Here is a 14,314-nt window from a genome sequence, read left to right as displayed (position 1 = left end):
GCAATTAATCAACTGTGACAGCAGATTGATGGCAGATTGATTTCTCTATCTTTTAAGAAGAGTCCCTAGCAAATTATCAGAGACTCTACAATATTAAAATTATACTATGGTAGAACTAAATTAAATAAATAAAAAGATGGTGGGGTCATGTGGAAGTAGGAAACAAAGTTTATATTACAGAAGTTGTTCATACTTATTTCAATTTAATACCAGTAAAAATGTTCTTAATAAAAATTGGGTTCATCTGTAAAGCCTTTTCATGTGTTTTACAAGACACGTGTTGTTGCAGGCTAAACTAGTGATACCTATTCAGATCTGAGTGTTTGGTCTTTGAATAACCATGAAGATTTGCAAAAAGATATATTGCTAAGGAAATCTCAGTAACACTATTTCTCTTCCAGTTAGATGTAAATTCTTTCTCTTGACTTAACCAACTAATGACAGGAATACATGCAAAGCTACCCCAACTCTTCAAACTCCAACCTATGCACCCTTTATTCATGTTTATTAAAATAATATGGGAGCATTAACATTAATGGGGGCAGCCCCATGACATAGCGGTTAAGACACTGGGTTTGATGGCTGGAAAGTTGACAACCCAGATTCGAGACTTAAGCACCAGATGATGCCGTGGTCTCCTGTTGTCACCCCAACTCCTGCCAACCTAGCAGTTTGAAAGCATGCCAATGCAACTAGATAAATACCATATTTTTGGAGTATAAGACACACCTTCCCTCCCCCCAAAAGAGGCTGAAAATTTGGGTGTGTCTTATATTTCAAAGGTAGCTCTTACTAAGCTTTTTTGTTTAGTGTTTTAGAAACTGTTTTTGCAGCAGAGGCGGAGTAAAGATGCAGACACAGAGCTGGCTTTAAAACTGGGTCATTTTTATTAAATAAAATTAATCAATATTTAATTAATTTAATTCAACCTAACATGGACCCACAGAGGTCAACTACATTACTTCCGGGGTGGAAATGACATCAGAAAAACTTCTGGGGCAACTATGGGCGTAGCTCCATGCTGATCCGGGTGAAGGGGCAGCGCCCTCACCTGGATCCCAGCCTTGCCATGCATGTGGGAGGTCTCGCTGTCCAACCCCGTAAAGGTGATTGGAATGGGCGAGACCCAAAGGCAGGTTCTCCCCAAATTGCTCAGATCGAATTAAAGGCACCATGAGCCCTTGGAGAGAATCTGCCAATCACTCCCAAGATGCCAAACGGAGAACACACAGTTGCTAAACACCTCCCAATTTCATCCCTAACCTACCAACCCAATGACCAAAGGTAAGCCAATTAGCACTAATCGGGGAGCGAAGCACCCCCTAACCATCCATCCCGCACTGTAGTGTGGAATAGGCGAAAAAACGGTCGCAGAAAATACTGAAACCACCAAAAATTCCTATTCGGCCCCCTAAGGACGACCCTGGTAGCACACTGAAAGAGAGGGAGACCGGGCGGGTGTTCGCCTGCTCGTTGTCAGGGGCGAAAAGGAAGCCCCGAGTCTGCGCAGCTCCTTTTATATGGCTGGCAGGCTCCGCCCCTGGCAATGTCATCGGCAATGGCCGATGACCAGGCATGGCCAGGATCTCGCAAAATCTCGCATGGCCATGCCAGAAGATCGCAGCTCCCTGGCCCTGCAGCAAATCCGGGCCTGTGGGTAAGTCGCAGGCATTTATCCCCAACCCGGGGATAAAAAGCAAGCACGCAGGCTCAACAGCAGCAAACTAATGTGACAGAGGAAGGATGTGGTGAAGGTGATGAGGTGTCTTCCAGGAGCCACTGCCCACAGGGACAGCAGGCGGATTACAAACATTGTCAGGGCTGTGAGTAAAGGTAATAAAGTTGATGTGGTGGTGCATCTTGGCACAAACGATCTGTCCCAGAGAAATGTTAATGTAGTAAAAAGAGATTTTCAAAGTCTAAGTGTGGAGCTGGGTAAAATAACTGATTCAGTGACTTTCTCAGAGGTGTTACCGGTTTGTGGCCAGGAGGGTAAAACAAGTTGTATCAGAGAGTTTAATGTGTGGTTAAGGCAGTGGTGTAAAGCTGAAGGTTTTGGTTATGTAAGTCATGATGTCAGTAGATGGTCTAATAGGGAGTTGTTTAAGAGGGATGGTTTGCATCCATCATACAGAGGTACCCAGGTGCTCGGTGAGGAATTCAGAGCTTTTTTGGACAGGCATTTAAACTACGTAAAGGGGACAGAGATGTACCAGATGTGGAGGATTTCTGTCCCCGACCAATGAGGATACATCAGTTTCTGGAAGCTTATGAAAAGGGAGCTGAAAATAAAATAGATGTAGTTGTTGATGATAAGGGGCAAACTAATAATGAAAATAATGTTCTTCGGGTAATGTGCACGAATGCTCGAAGCTTGAGCACCAAGCACTGTGAGTTAATGGCCATAATATCTAGAGATAATTTGGATCTGGTTGCCATAACTGAGACATGGTTTAAGGATTCCAATGAATGGGAAATATCCATACCAGGATATACACTGTATAGGAAGGATAGAATAGAGAGAAGGGGAGGTGGAGTAGCCATTTATGTTAAAGAAAGTCTAAAAACAATACTAATTCAAAATACATGTAAAGATCTGGAGACCCTCTGGATTTGCATGCAAAATAAAGACGGTTCTGTCATTAGAATTGGGGTGATCTATAGGCCTCCAGGGCAATCTGAGGAACATGACAACAAGATGGTGGATGAGATTACCCTAATGGCAGTAAAGGGAGATATTGTGGTTATGGGTGATTTCAACATGCCTGATGTTGACTGGAATATCCCCAGTGCCCTTACATGCAAAAGTAAGAATATAGTAGAGGCCTTTACAGGAGCAGCTATGGCACAGCTAGTTAAGACACCAACTAGAGGGGAGAATATTCTAGATTTAGTTTTTACAAATGGGAATCGGGTTTCAGAGGTCAAGGTGGGAGAAAATTTAGGTTGCAGCGACCATCTATGTTTGTGGTTTGATGTAAAAACTGATTGTGAGCAATCCTATACTGCAACCAAAGTATTGGATTTCAGAAAAACAAATTTTAATGCAATGGGGGAATATTTAAATAATGAATTAAAGGGGAGGGATAAAATGGCAGGAGCGAGCACCCAGTGGACTGTATTAAAAAAGGCCATCTTAAAAGCCACAAGACTTTATGTAAAGCAAGTAACTAAAGGTAAAAGGAAGAAGAAACCGCTATGGTTTAGCAATGATGTAAGGGCTATAGTCAATGAAAAAAAGGCTGCCTATAGGAGGTATAAAGAGTCTGGAAGTATAGCTGATAGAGAGGTGTATAAAATGAGACAGAAGGAGGCGAAACAGATAATATATGCTGCTAAAGCCTCAAAAGAGGAAGAAATAGCAAAATCTGTAAAGAAGGGGGATAAAACCTTCTTCAGATATATTAGTGATAGGAAGAAGAAAAACTGCAGCATCACAAAGCTTAGTACCGGGAATAATACATGCATTGATGGGAATAAGGAGATCGCTGACCATTTCAATAGCTACTTCTTTCAGTTTTTTCAAAAGACACCTTACAAAATAATACTATAGAGGGATATAGCATTGCTTCCAGCTGTACGGATTCAGCTCCAGTGATCTTAGAAGCTGATGTCTTAGAAGAACTTGAAAGATTAAAGATAAATAAGGCAATGGGTCCAGATGGCATCCATCCCAGAGTTCTTAAAGAACTCAGATCTGTCATTGCTACCCCCCTGACTGATTTGTTTAACCAATCCCTGTTAACAGGAGATGTTCCTGAGGATTGGAGAATGGCCAGTGTTGTGCCTATCCACAAGAAGGGCAGTAGAGAAGAAGCTGGAAACTACAGGCCAGTTAGCTTGACATCAGTTGTAGTTAAAATGATGGAGACTCTACTCAAAAAGAGGATAAATCAGCATCTAAAAAACAATAACTTATTGGACCCAAATCAGCATGGCTTTACTGAAGGCAAATCGTGTCAGACTAATCTCATTGAGTTCTTTGACTATGTCACAAAGGTGTTGGATCAAGGTGGTGCCGTGGATATTGCCTATCTGGACTTCAGCAAAGCCTTTGATACGGTTCCACGTAAAGAGCTGATAGATAAATTAGTGAAGATTGGACTTAATCCCTGGATAGTTCAGTGGATTTCAAGCTGGCTGAAGCATAGACATCGGAGAGTTATTGTTAATGGCGAGTATTCTGAGCAGAGACAGGTTACAAGCGGTGTGCCACAAGGGTCTGTTCTGGGTCCTATTCTTTTTAATATGTTTGTGAGTGACATAGGGGAAGGTTTGGTAGGGAAGGTTTGCCTATTTGCCGATGACTCTAAAGTGTGCAATAGGGTTGATATTCCTGGAGGGGTCTGTAATATGGTAAATGATTTAGCGTTACTAGATAAATGGTCAAAGCAATGGAAACTGCAGTTTAATGTTTCCAAATGTAAAATAATGCACTTGGGGAAAAGGAATCCTAAATCTGAGTATTGCATTGGCAGTTCTGTGTTAGCAAAAACTTCAGAAGAGAAGGATTTAGGGGTAGTGATTTCTGACAGTCTCAAAATGGGTGAGCAGTGTGGTCGGGCGGTAGGAAAGGCAAGTAGGATGCTTGGCTGCATAGCTAGAGGTATAACAAGCAGGAAGAGGGAGATTGTGATCCCCTTATATAGAGCGCTGGTGAGACCACATTTGGAGTACTGTGTTCAGTTCTGGAGACCTCACCTACAAAAAGATATTGACAATATTGAACGGGTCCAAAGACGGGCTACAAGAATGGTGGAAGGTCTGAAGTATAAAACGTATCAGGAAAGACTTAATGAACTCAATCTGTATAGTCTGGAAGACAGAAGGAAAAGGGGGGACATGATCGAAACATTTAAATATGTTAAAGGGTTAAATAGGGTTCAGGAGGGAAGTGTTTTTAACAGGAAAGTGAACACAAGAACAAGGGGACACAATCTGAAGTTAGTTGGGGGAAAGATCAAAGGCAACATGAGAAAGTATTATTTTACTGAAAGAGTAGTAGATCCTTGGAACAAACTTCCAGCAGACGTGGTTGGTAAATCCACAGTAACCGAATTTAAACATGCCTGGGATAAACATATATCCATTGTAAGATAAAATACAGGAAATAGTAAAAGGGCAGACTAGATGGACCATGGGGTCTTTTTCTGCCGTCAGTCTTCTATGTTTCTATGTTTCTAATGTGACCAGACTAAGGACTAGCCAGACGAATACCTAGTAGGCAGATTATTTTTTCCCTATTTTCCTCCCCCAAAACACTACTCCAGTGCATCTTATACTCCAAAAAATATGGTAGATATCACTTTGGGAGGGTAACAGCGCTCCATGACTTCATGCTGGCCACGTGATCACAGATGCGTCTTTGGCCCAGTGCTGGCTCAGTGGTCTAGAAATGAAGATGAGAACTACCACCTAAAATCAGTTATGGTTAGCAGAGTAAAATCCTCAGGGATCCCATCCTTCCCAAACATAAATTCAAATTTCACACAAATAAGTTCCGGCTGATCTTATACATTTTTCTTTGCTTCACTTGTCCCTTTTAATATAGTTGGAAAAAAGACATGATCATTGCAATACAAAAATCTACTGCTGCACTCATGCTGATTTTATAATAAAGGGGTGTTCCTGGGAGTGCTTTAACACAAAAGCAGTTCATCGTCTTTATACTTCATAATTCCTCCAGACCTCACATTCTTAAAAAGCCAAGCTGAAAGGTGGCCAGAAGACCATGCTTTATTTTAATGTGTTCCTATTGCTTCCTTTCCCACGAAAGGAGGATATTCACCACTTGCCAGTTGAAAGAGGAAAGCAGTAGAAATGGAATAGTGCGGTTGTGTGTGTGTGAAGAAAGGTGGAGATTAGAAAAAACTTATTTGAAGGAAAAGAAAAGTCCTCAGTTAACAACACTAAATGGAAACTCCAACTTACAACAGCAGGTCTGGTTATAACCATTAAACCAGTCCTTATCAAATAATGGGGCATCCTTCCCCAGAGGGGGGCATGGAGAAATGCAAGGGGGCGCGTGTGACCCCAGGAACATGCATGGTCTACCTCAATTGATTTCCCCAGACAGGGAATGTTTTTCCAGTTGCACACTGCTCCAAGCTCAGAAGAGAAGGTGGCCAGGCAGGGCACAGCGGCTGCATGGGTTCTTGTTGTTCCTAGCGGAGGCCGCAGTAGCCATGAACTTAAGCTGGCCTGACCCTGTGTCAAAAGAGCCCTTACCAGGGTAGCCTATGCCTGCCTAACTGAAAACAGATTCCACTGAGTTCACTGTGATTTACTCCCAGGTGAGTGGGTAGAGCAGCCTTCCCCAGCCAATAGTTTTCTTGCAGCTTATAATAAAAAATATTAATACTGTACTAAAATTCAGTTTGGCTCAGATCGGAGAGTTGGGGGGTGCAAAATGTTTATTTCTTCCTAGGGAGGTTGTAACAGAAAATAATTGAGAAGCAATACATTAAGCAAATCCTCTGTGATTGTTAAGCGCGAAGTCATGTGGTCACCATTTGTGACCGCTTGCTGGCTTCTCCATTGACTTTGCTTGCTGGAAGGTGGCAGTAATGTTGATTATGTGATTGCAGGATGCGGCAACCATTGAAATTACAAGTTGATTGTCAAGTGCCCAAATCACAATCATGTAACTCAGCGGTCCCCAAACTACGGCCCGTGGGCCGGATGCGGCCCGCTGAGACTACCCGGCCCGCAGCAGCGTACAAGATTTTACCATATACAGTAGACCCCCGCTCGTTGCGAGGGTTCCGTTCCAGGACCCCCCGCAACGAGCGGGTTTTCGCGAAGTAGCGCTGCGGAAGTAAAAACACCGTCTGCGCATGTGCAGATGGCGTTTTTACTCCCACAGCGCTAGCGAGGAGCCGAAGATTGGGGGTGGGGCGGCTGTTTGCCGCCGGCATGGAGGGCTTCCTAGCAGCCCCCCAAACCCGGGTTGGGGGTCCGGGGGGCGCTGGCTCTCGGCGCTTTCGAGCTGAGTCCGGGAGCGAATTCGCTTCCGGACTCAGCTCAAAACCGCCGATAGCAAGCGGCAAGGAACGGCTTGTCTCGGCGCTTTCGAGCTGACCGGACTCAGCTCGAAAGCGCCGAGACAAGCCGTTCCTTGCCGCTTGCTATCGGCGCTTTTGAGCTGAGTCCGGAAGCGAATTCGCTTCCGGACTCAGCTCAAAACCGCCGATAGCAAGCGGCAAGGAACGGCTTGTCTCGGCGCTTTCGAGCTGACCGGACTCAGCTCGAAAGCGCCGAGACAAGCCGTTCCTTGCCGCTTGCTATCGGCGCTTTTGAGCTGAGTCTGGAAGCGAATTCGCTTCCGGACTCAGCTCAAAACCGCCGATAGCAAGCGGCAAGGAACGGCTTGTCTCGGCGCTTTCGAGCTGACCGGACTCAGCTCGAAAGCGCCGAGACAAGCCGTTCCTTGCCGCTTGCTATCGGCGCTTTTGAGCTGAGTCCGGGAGCGAATTCGCTCCCGGACTCAGCTCAAAAGCGGCAAGAATGAACGGCGTGGGCGGGCGAAGGGCGGGCGGCAGCGAGGAGTTTGCGTGGGCGGTGGGGAAACTCCTCGCTGACGCCAGCAAGAGGGGGAAGACCCAGGGAAGCCGCTGCCATCTACGCATGCGTGCCCGGCATGCATGCGTAGATGGTATTTTTGACTTCCGGGTTGAAAAATAGCGAAGTACCCTGTTCGCAATGGTTGGGGACGCAATAAACGGGGGATCACTGTATAATATACTAAGTTCCCGAATCTCCCCTCCACTCTGCTGCTGAGCGTCTGGCGGCGGCAAGGAAGAGGAAAGCCAGGGGTCGGGAAGGAAAGCACCCTATGACAGAGCAGCAACAGTTCCTCTCCCTAAAGGCGAGAAAGAAATTAGCCAATTGCTTTCCTCCCCGCCTCCTGGCTTTCCGCCTCCTCCTCCAGACACTCAGCTGCAGACCGTCTTGGTCCCTTCAGTGCCGCTTTTTTGCTTTTTTTTTGCACCGGTGAGGTTTGCGCGTGTTTGGGCACTTTTGGTGTTGGGGGGGGTGTCTGCTGCGGAGAGGGAGAGAGAGAAAGAGGGAGACATAGAAAGGGACTGAGAGAGAAAAATAAAGCAAGAAAGAGAGGGAGAGAGAGAACGGGAGAGTGCTGCTTTTTTGCTTCTTTGCTGCCCCGCAGGGAGCCTGGAAGCCCTGCAAGAGCGTCTGGAGGAGGCAGTAAACAAGCCATCAGGACCCCCGCGCCATACCGTCCCGGCCAGGTGATGGGGAGGCCCTCCCTATGGTTGCCCGCCGCCCAGGCCCCGTGCTTGGAGCCGGGGGCGACGGGCCTAGCCTCGGCTTACTTGGCCCCGGCACGGCCGAAGCACGGGGCATAGTAGGCGGCGGCGGCTGCTTCAGGCCCGCTCCCGAGCTGAGCTTCCTTTGGCTTCCTTCGGGGCAAAGCTGCAAAGCTCACCTGCTGCCTCGAAGGAAGCCAAAGGAAGCTCAGCTCAACGAGGACCAGCTGTTGGTCCCTTGAAGCTGCCACCGCCGCCGCCCACTGCGGAGATCCCTTCACCCGAACAGAGGCGGCGGCGGGTTCAAGGGACCAAGAGCCAGTCCTTTTTGGAGCTGCGTTGCTTGAGGAGATCCCTTCCCTTCGGCTGAGGCTGCAACAATTCAACGCCGAGAAAGACCGGCTCTTGGTCCCTTGAGCCCGCCAAAGGAAGAGGGAAGAGAGAAGTGGGAAGGAGGGAGGGAGGGAAAGAAGGAGAAATGGCAGGGGAAGGAAGGAAGGAAGGAAGGAAGGAAGGAAGAAGAAATGGAGGGAACAAGGAAAGAAGGAAGAATGAAATGAATGGAAGGGCGGAGGAAGGAAAGATTTTTTGGGGGGGGGGTGTACATTTTTTTAAATTTTTCTCTCAATATACATTCAAACAATACAATGTACCATCTAATTTTCCCTGAATAAAATGCTTTTTTGATGATAGACAACTTTAAAGATCAGTTCAGTGTCTTAGCATCAGTCACTCAATGAATGGTCGTTAACCAAGGACAACCTCTTTTTGGGCTGGGAGGGGTGTGTGTTGCAGAATATAACTGGGAGTCTTGCATGTTAACAAAATTCAGGAGAAAGTTAGAAAAGAAATGTTATTTATTTATTCGATTTTTATGCCGCCCTTCTCCTTAGATTCAGGGTGCTTTACAAATATCTGAGTGCTAAGCCTAAAAGAGAAGTATGACTTTCCTGGATGAATACATCACTTTTGTTTGAGAAATGTGAGGTGGAAAAGAGGGAATTGGGGTGAGGGATAATCCTGAATTATAATAAATACTGCAGATAAATTTTTAATTGCAAGTAGTCAGTTTCTTTGTTTTTTAGCCTCCGGAGTTTACTGTTCCCTGGGATTAGCTGCATCCATCACAAATGTTGCCAATCATCCATTTTATGATCAAATTTCGGTTACTTTCTCCAAACAACACTGTCTGCAAAATGTTTGGATAGTTCTGTTTTGTTATAAAGCCACTCCATCTCTGCTGTGTTTTACAAATGTGGTGTTGGGAGGGAGGAATTGAATAGGAGACTTTTCCTACAAATGTTCAGAAAAAATGTCTTTATTCTTGCTTTGTGTAATTATTTACACTCTGCAACAGGTTATCCATTCTCCTCTTGTCTGTGAGCTGCTGAGAAATTTTCAAAGGGTGTGGTTGCCATTTTCAGTGGCTGTGTTGAAGAATATTGGACAATCTCCCTTATTTTTCAATGACATATACAGTAGCTATATTTTCATGCCTATGAATTTATATCAGTAATCACTCTGAGTTGTTTTTACAAGCTGCTGTAATTAAATGAATTACAACTTATTTTTCCTAGTGATTCGCAGTGATCTAAATGCACCTATGCCACCTGAGTTTGTGAGGTTGTCCTTGTTATTTGTGTTGGATTATTATATAAACAATGTATGATATGATTCATTATTGGCATGTGGAATTATTGAATGTTCTCTTTAAAAGCAAAGAGAACCTTAACCAAAGTAAATAAAGGGCTATATATTTTAGCTCTTTTTGTTTCTATTTATATGTATCCAGTTCAGGAGGGGGGAGAGATATTCTTAGCATTGAATAACTATATCCTCTTAATTTTTTGAGTTAGAAACTGGATAGTTAAAATAGTCAAAAACCTTTATGGGCCAGGAATTTTGAATCCAAACGTTAGGTGAAATAACACTGCCTTTCAAAATTCAGTGGAAAGTCACTTGGCAACAAATGTACAACTTCAGTGAGAATCAAGGCGATATATTTCTTTGTATATAACTGGACTATTTTTGGTTCCTAGATTGCCTACCTAAAGGTAGAATGTTAATTGCTAATTGCTTCTTACATAAATGCTGTTTTCCTTACAGGCGGATTTAAATTGCAACATCCAGGATGATACAGGAGCATTCTATGGTGTAACTAGTCAATATGAAAGTTCAGAAAACATGACAATCACCTGTTCCACCAAAGTCTGCTCATTTGGAAAGCAAGTGGTGGAAAAAGTAGAGGTAGGGATTATTGCTGCTATTTCATACTTCTCTCTTTTTTTAAAAAAAATGCCTTCTTTCAAATAGTCCATCTGAATCAATGCATCTACAATGCGTCGTACTAATATAAAATTGTTGTGGTGTATATTTTCTCCATGTGTACTTAGGTATCTTTTTGGGGGAAAAGTGCCTAGGAAAGTTGAATATGCTCCCTGCCATTCAACTTGAACTAATTTGCTAGGAGAATTTTCTTTAATGAATGCCCTTTAAAATCCTTAAAGCAGTCTGTAGTATTTTATATTGCAGCATGCTCATTATGAAATCTCTTTGTGTCTCAGATATGTAAGCATGTATCCCTGTAAAAGCTCTTTTCACTATATTTGGAGAAGTCTAAAATTCTCTTTTAGTCTACATATTTCCGCTGATGAATCATAATATGGTACTTAGCAATACTTCTTATATATTGCTTTACTTATATGTTGTGAGCCGCCCCAAGTCTTTGGAGAGGAGTGACATATAAATTTAATAAATAAATACTCCATTCTCTGGGTAGTTCTAATGTCAGCATATTGCCCCCAACAGTTTGGGTTGCCATTTTACTGACCTCAGAAGGATGAGATTAACCTTGAGCCCCATCAGGATTGAACTATGGGCTGGGGCAGAATTTCTAACTTGTGCTATCATAATAAATAGGGAATATTTCAAAATCTTCCTTAATGTTCTCAGTTGATAAAACATGGATGATGATATAGGTATCTGCAACAAAAGCCCTCTGTCAAGTACACTTTTACATTGCACTGTATATGAAGCTTCATTTGTCAGACAAACACACCATAACAATGATTCTTATTGCTAAAAAAGCATCTATGGCTTATAAAACTTAAACTATTAAATTAAATTGGAATTGGCTTCTGAATACAGTGGTACCTCGTGATACGAACCCCTCATCATACGAACTTTTCGAGATACGAACCCAGGGTTCAGAATTTTTTTGCCTCTTCTTACAAACTTTTTTCAGCTTACAAACCTGCCGCTGCCGCTTGGATGCCCCGCCTCCAGACTTTCGTTGCAAGCCAAGTGCCAGTTTTTGCGATCCTGGGATCCCCTGAGGCTCCCCTCCATGGGAAACCCCCCCTCCTGACTTCCGGAAAAACACGATGCTGTAGGGAAATCCCAGGAGGGGAATCCCAGGATCGCAAAAACGGGCAGAGTACGGGGGACAAAAACAGGAAGAAAAGACTCATGGAGCTCAAGGGAGGAGAAAGGTGTGGGGGAGATGAGCAAAGTGGGGTGGGAAAAAATGGGAAGAAAAGACTCATGGAGCTCAAGAGAGGAGAAAGGTGTGGGGGAGATGAGCAGAGTGGGGTGGGAAAAAATGGGAAGAAAAGACTCATGGAGCTCAAGAGAGGAGAAAGGTGTGAGGGAGATGAGCAGAGTGGGGTGGGAAAAAATGGGAAGAAAAGACTCATGGAGCTCAAGAGAAGAGAAAGGTATGGGGGAGATGAGCAGAGTGGGGTGGGAAGAAACGGGAAGAAAAGACTCATGGAGCTCAAGAGAGGAGAAAGGTGAGGGGGGGATGAGCAGATTGGGGTGGGAAGAAACGGGAAGAAAAGACTCATGGAGCTCAAGAGAGGAGAAAGGTGTGGGGGAGATGAGCAGAGTGGGGTGGGAAAAAATGGGAAGAAAAGACTCATGGAGCTCAAGAGAGGAGAAAGGTGTGAGGGAGATGAGCAGAGTGGGGTGGGAAAAAATGGGAAGAAAAGACTCATGGAGCTCAAGAGAAGAGAAAGGTATGGGGGAGATGAGCAGAGTGGGGTGGGAAGAAACGGGAAGAAAAGACTCATGGAGCTCAAGAGAGGAGAAAGGTGAGGGGGGGATGAGCAGATTGGGGTGGGAAGAAACGGGAAGAAAAGACTCATGGAGCTCAAGAGAGGAGAAAGGTGTGGGGGAGATGAGCAGAGTGGGGTGGGAGAAAACGGGAAGAAAAGACTCATGGAGCTCAAGAGAGGAGAAAAGTGTGGGGGAGATGAGCAGAGTGGGGGAGACAAAAATGGCAGGCAGGGATTCATGGGGCTCAAGAGAGGCTCTTTTCACCTTGCTTCATTGGGACTCCCTCCCCCCACTCCATTCCCCTCAACTTTGTCTGGCCACCGCTTTTTTTTTAAGCCTTAATATTTTGGATTCTCCTAACGGGCTTGCACGCATTATTGGCTTTTCCATTGATTCCTATGGGAAACATTGTTTCACCTTACGAACCTTGTCCTGGAACCAATTAAGTTCGTAAGACGAGGTAGTTACTGTATACCAAGCAGGCATTAGAATGTTGCCCTGTTTTTCTTTTGGCTTTCTTCAATTATCAAAGCATTGCTTAAAGCAATGGGTTAAACAATGTAGTATTTTCCAGCATATCTTTTATGACAAAGTAACATTTCAGCTCCATTGTATATTTAATTGAATAGAATTATATATTTAGTTAATAGCCAATAATATGAAATATCTTCAGCTTATCCAAGTGGAGTTTTGCTTGCTGTCCTGATTTCTTATATTTTCTCTTCATATACACCCCTAGCCTCTAGATTTCTTAAGAGGGTCTTCCCAATCTTTTTTTAGACAGTTGAATTGGGTTCGTATTGGGTTCCAGAGGGAGAGGAAGTGAATTCAATGGCTTGGTGCAGTCTAAATAAATACTCTTAGTTTGTCATGCTTTTACAGTATTTAATTTATTATATCTAACCATTTATTTAATTGAATGGGAAAATCAAATGATTTCTAAATAATTATTTGCAATACCTAGTTCAATTTTCAACTTTCTTCTTGTTTTTCTTCTTAGACGGAATATGCACGATTCGAGAATGGTCGGTTTGTGTTTAGAATAAATCGCTCCCCAATGTGTGAATATATGATCAACTTCATCCACAAGCTCAAACATTTACCAGAGAAATATATGATGAACAGTGTATTGGAAAACTTTACAATTTTATTGGTAATAATTTTCTTCACTTTGCTCACTGTTCTCTGGAGTGTGTTGGGAGGAGGTAGATGTTTCTTATGATTGGTTTTAATGAGTTAGGAATGCCATGTCCTTCCACTAGCTGAGAGGTATGTCATTTCAAAGGAAGGTTCTGATTTTTAATCTTTCCTGATCGAACAATAATTGAAACTTCATGTGCTGAGGATTCAGGGGAAGTTTTAAATAAAATTTTGAAAGAGTCAGAAACTGAATTCTTCCCTACAATCCTAATCTAGGATTTTAAAACATGATTTATTGAACAAGCCATTGTTCCTTTCTCAAATATGAAACCAAGGCATTGATGGACTGCAGGGCACTAAATGAAATGTAAAGCAAATTGCATTATAGCTTAGTATTTTGTGATTATGGTAAAAATGTGGCTGTGTTTATACTTAGCCCTCATCAGTGAAGGCTAATGGCAATAAGATACCAACATTCGCATAAGCCTGTTACACACGTTTGGATCTAATGTGTGACTATTAATTTTGTTAGCAATGGAGTTACATGTTTTCCTTGGACTGGGTGCCCAATGTGTTTATCTCATAGTGATGAAGTGGGATTCGGGGAAGAAGCTGGCACCTCTTTAAGTACAAAGTGCAAGGAAGGTAATGTTTCCTTACGGCATTTGGCAGTTTACTCATTTCAAGCACTATTTTCAAATGGCTGTATTTCAGATTGGATACCAGGACTTCTAATATAATTCAGATTCATCTATGTAACTTACTATATACCTCTGCTTTGTCTCTCTTCCCCAATACTCCTGACTCTACCTCCTTTCTGAGCATTTTAGAAATGCATAGAAGCTCAAATA

The 14,314-nt window shown here is 43.5% G+C and overlaps 1 protein-coding gene across 10 annotated transcripts in view; it reads left to right on the top strand.

The window, feature by feature from the left end:
* Positions 1-14,314, top strand: part of TEAD1 (TEA domain transcription factor 1) — a 281,398-nt gene that overhangs the window by 264,606 nt on the left and 2,478 nt on the right. For all 10 annotated transcript variants that reach the window (XM_070762844.1, XM_070762862.1, XM_070762830.1 and 7 more), the window contains 2 exons: positions 10,374-10,514; positions 13,324-13,476. In XM_070762844.1, coding sequence (XP_070618945.1) covers positions 10,374-10,514; positions 13,324-13,476 — 294 coding nt within the window. The remainder of the gene's footprint in view (positions 1-10,373; positions 10,515-13,323; positions 13,477-14,314) is intronic.

This window comes from Erythrolamprus reginae, chromosome 1 (genome assembly GCF_031021105.1).
Source record: "Erythrolamprus reginae isolate rEryReg1 chromosome 1, rEryReg1.hap1, whole genome shotgun sequence".
NCBI classification, from domain to species: domain Eukaryota; kingdom Metazoa; phylum Chordata; class Lepidosauria; order Squamata; family Dipsadidae; genus Erythrolamprus; species Erythrolamprus reginae.
The sequence above is the reverse complement of the archived record's forward strand: the minus strand, read 5'-3'. Positions and strand labels throughout refer to the sequence as shown.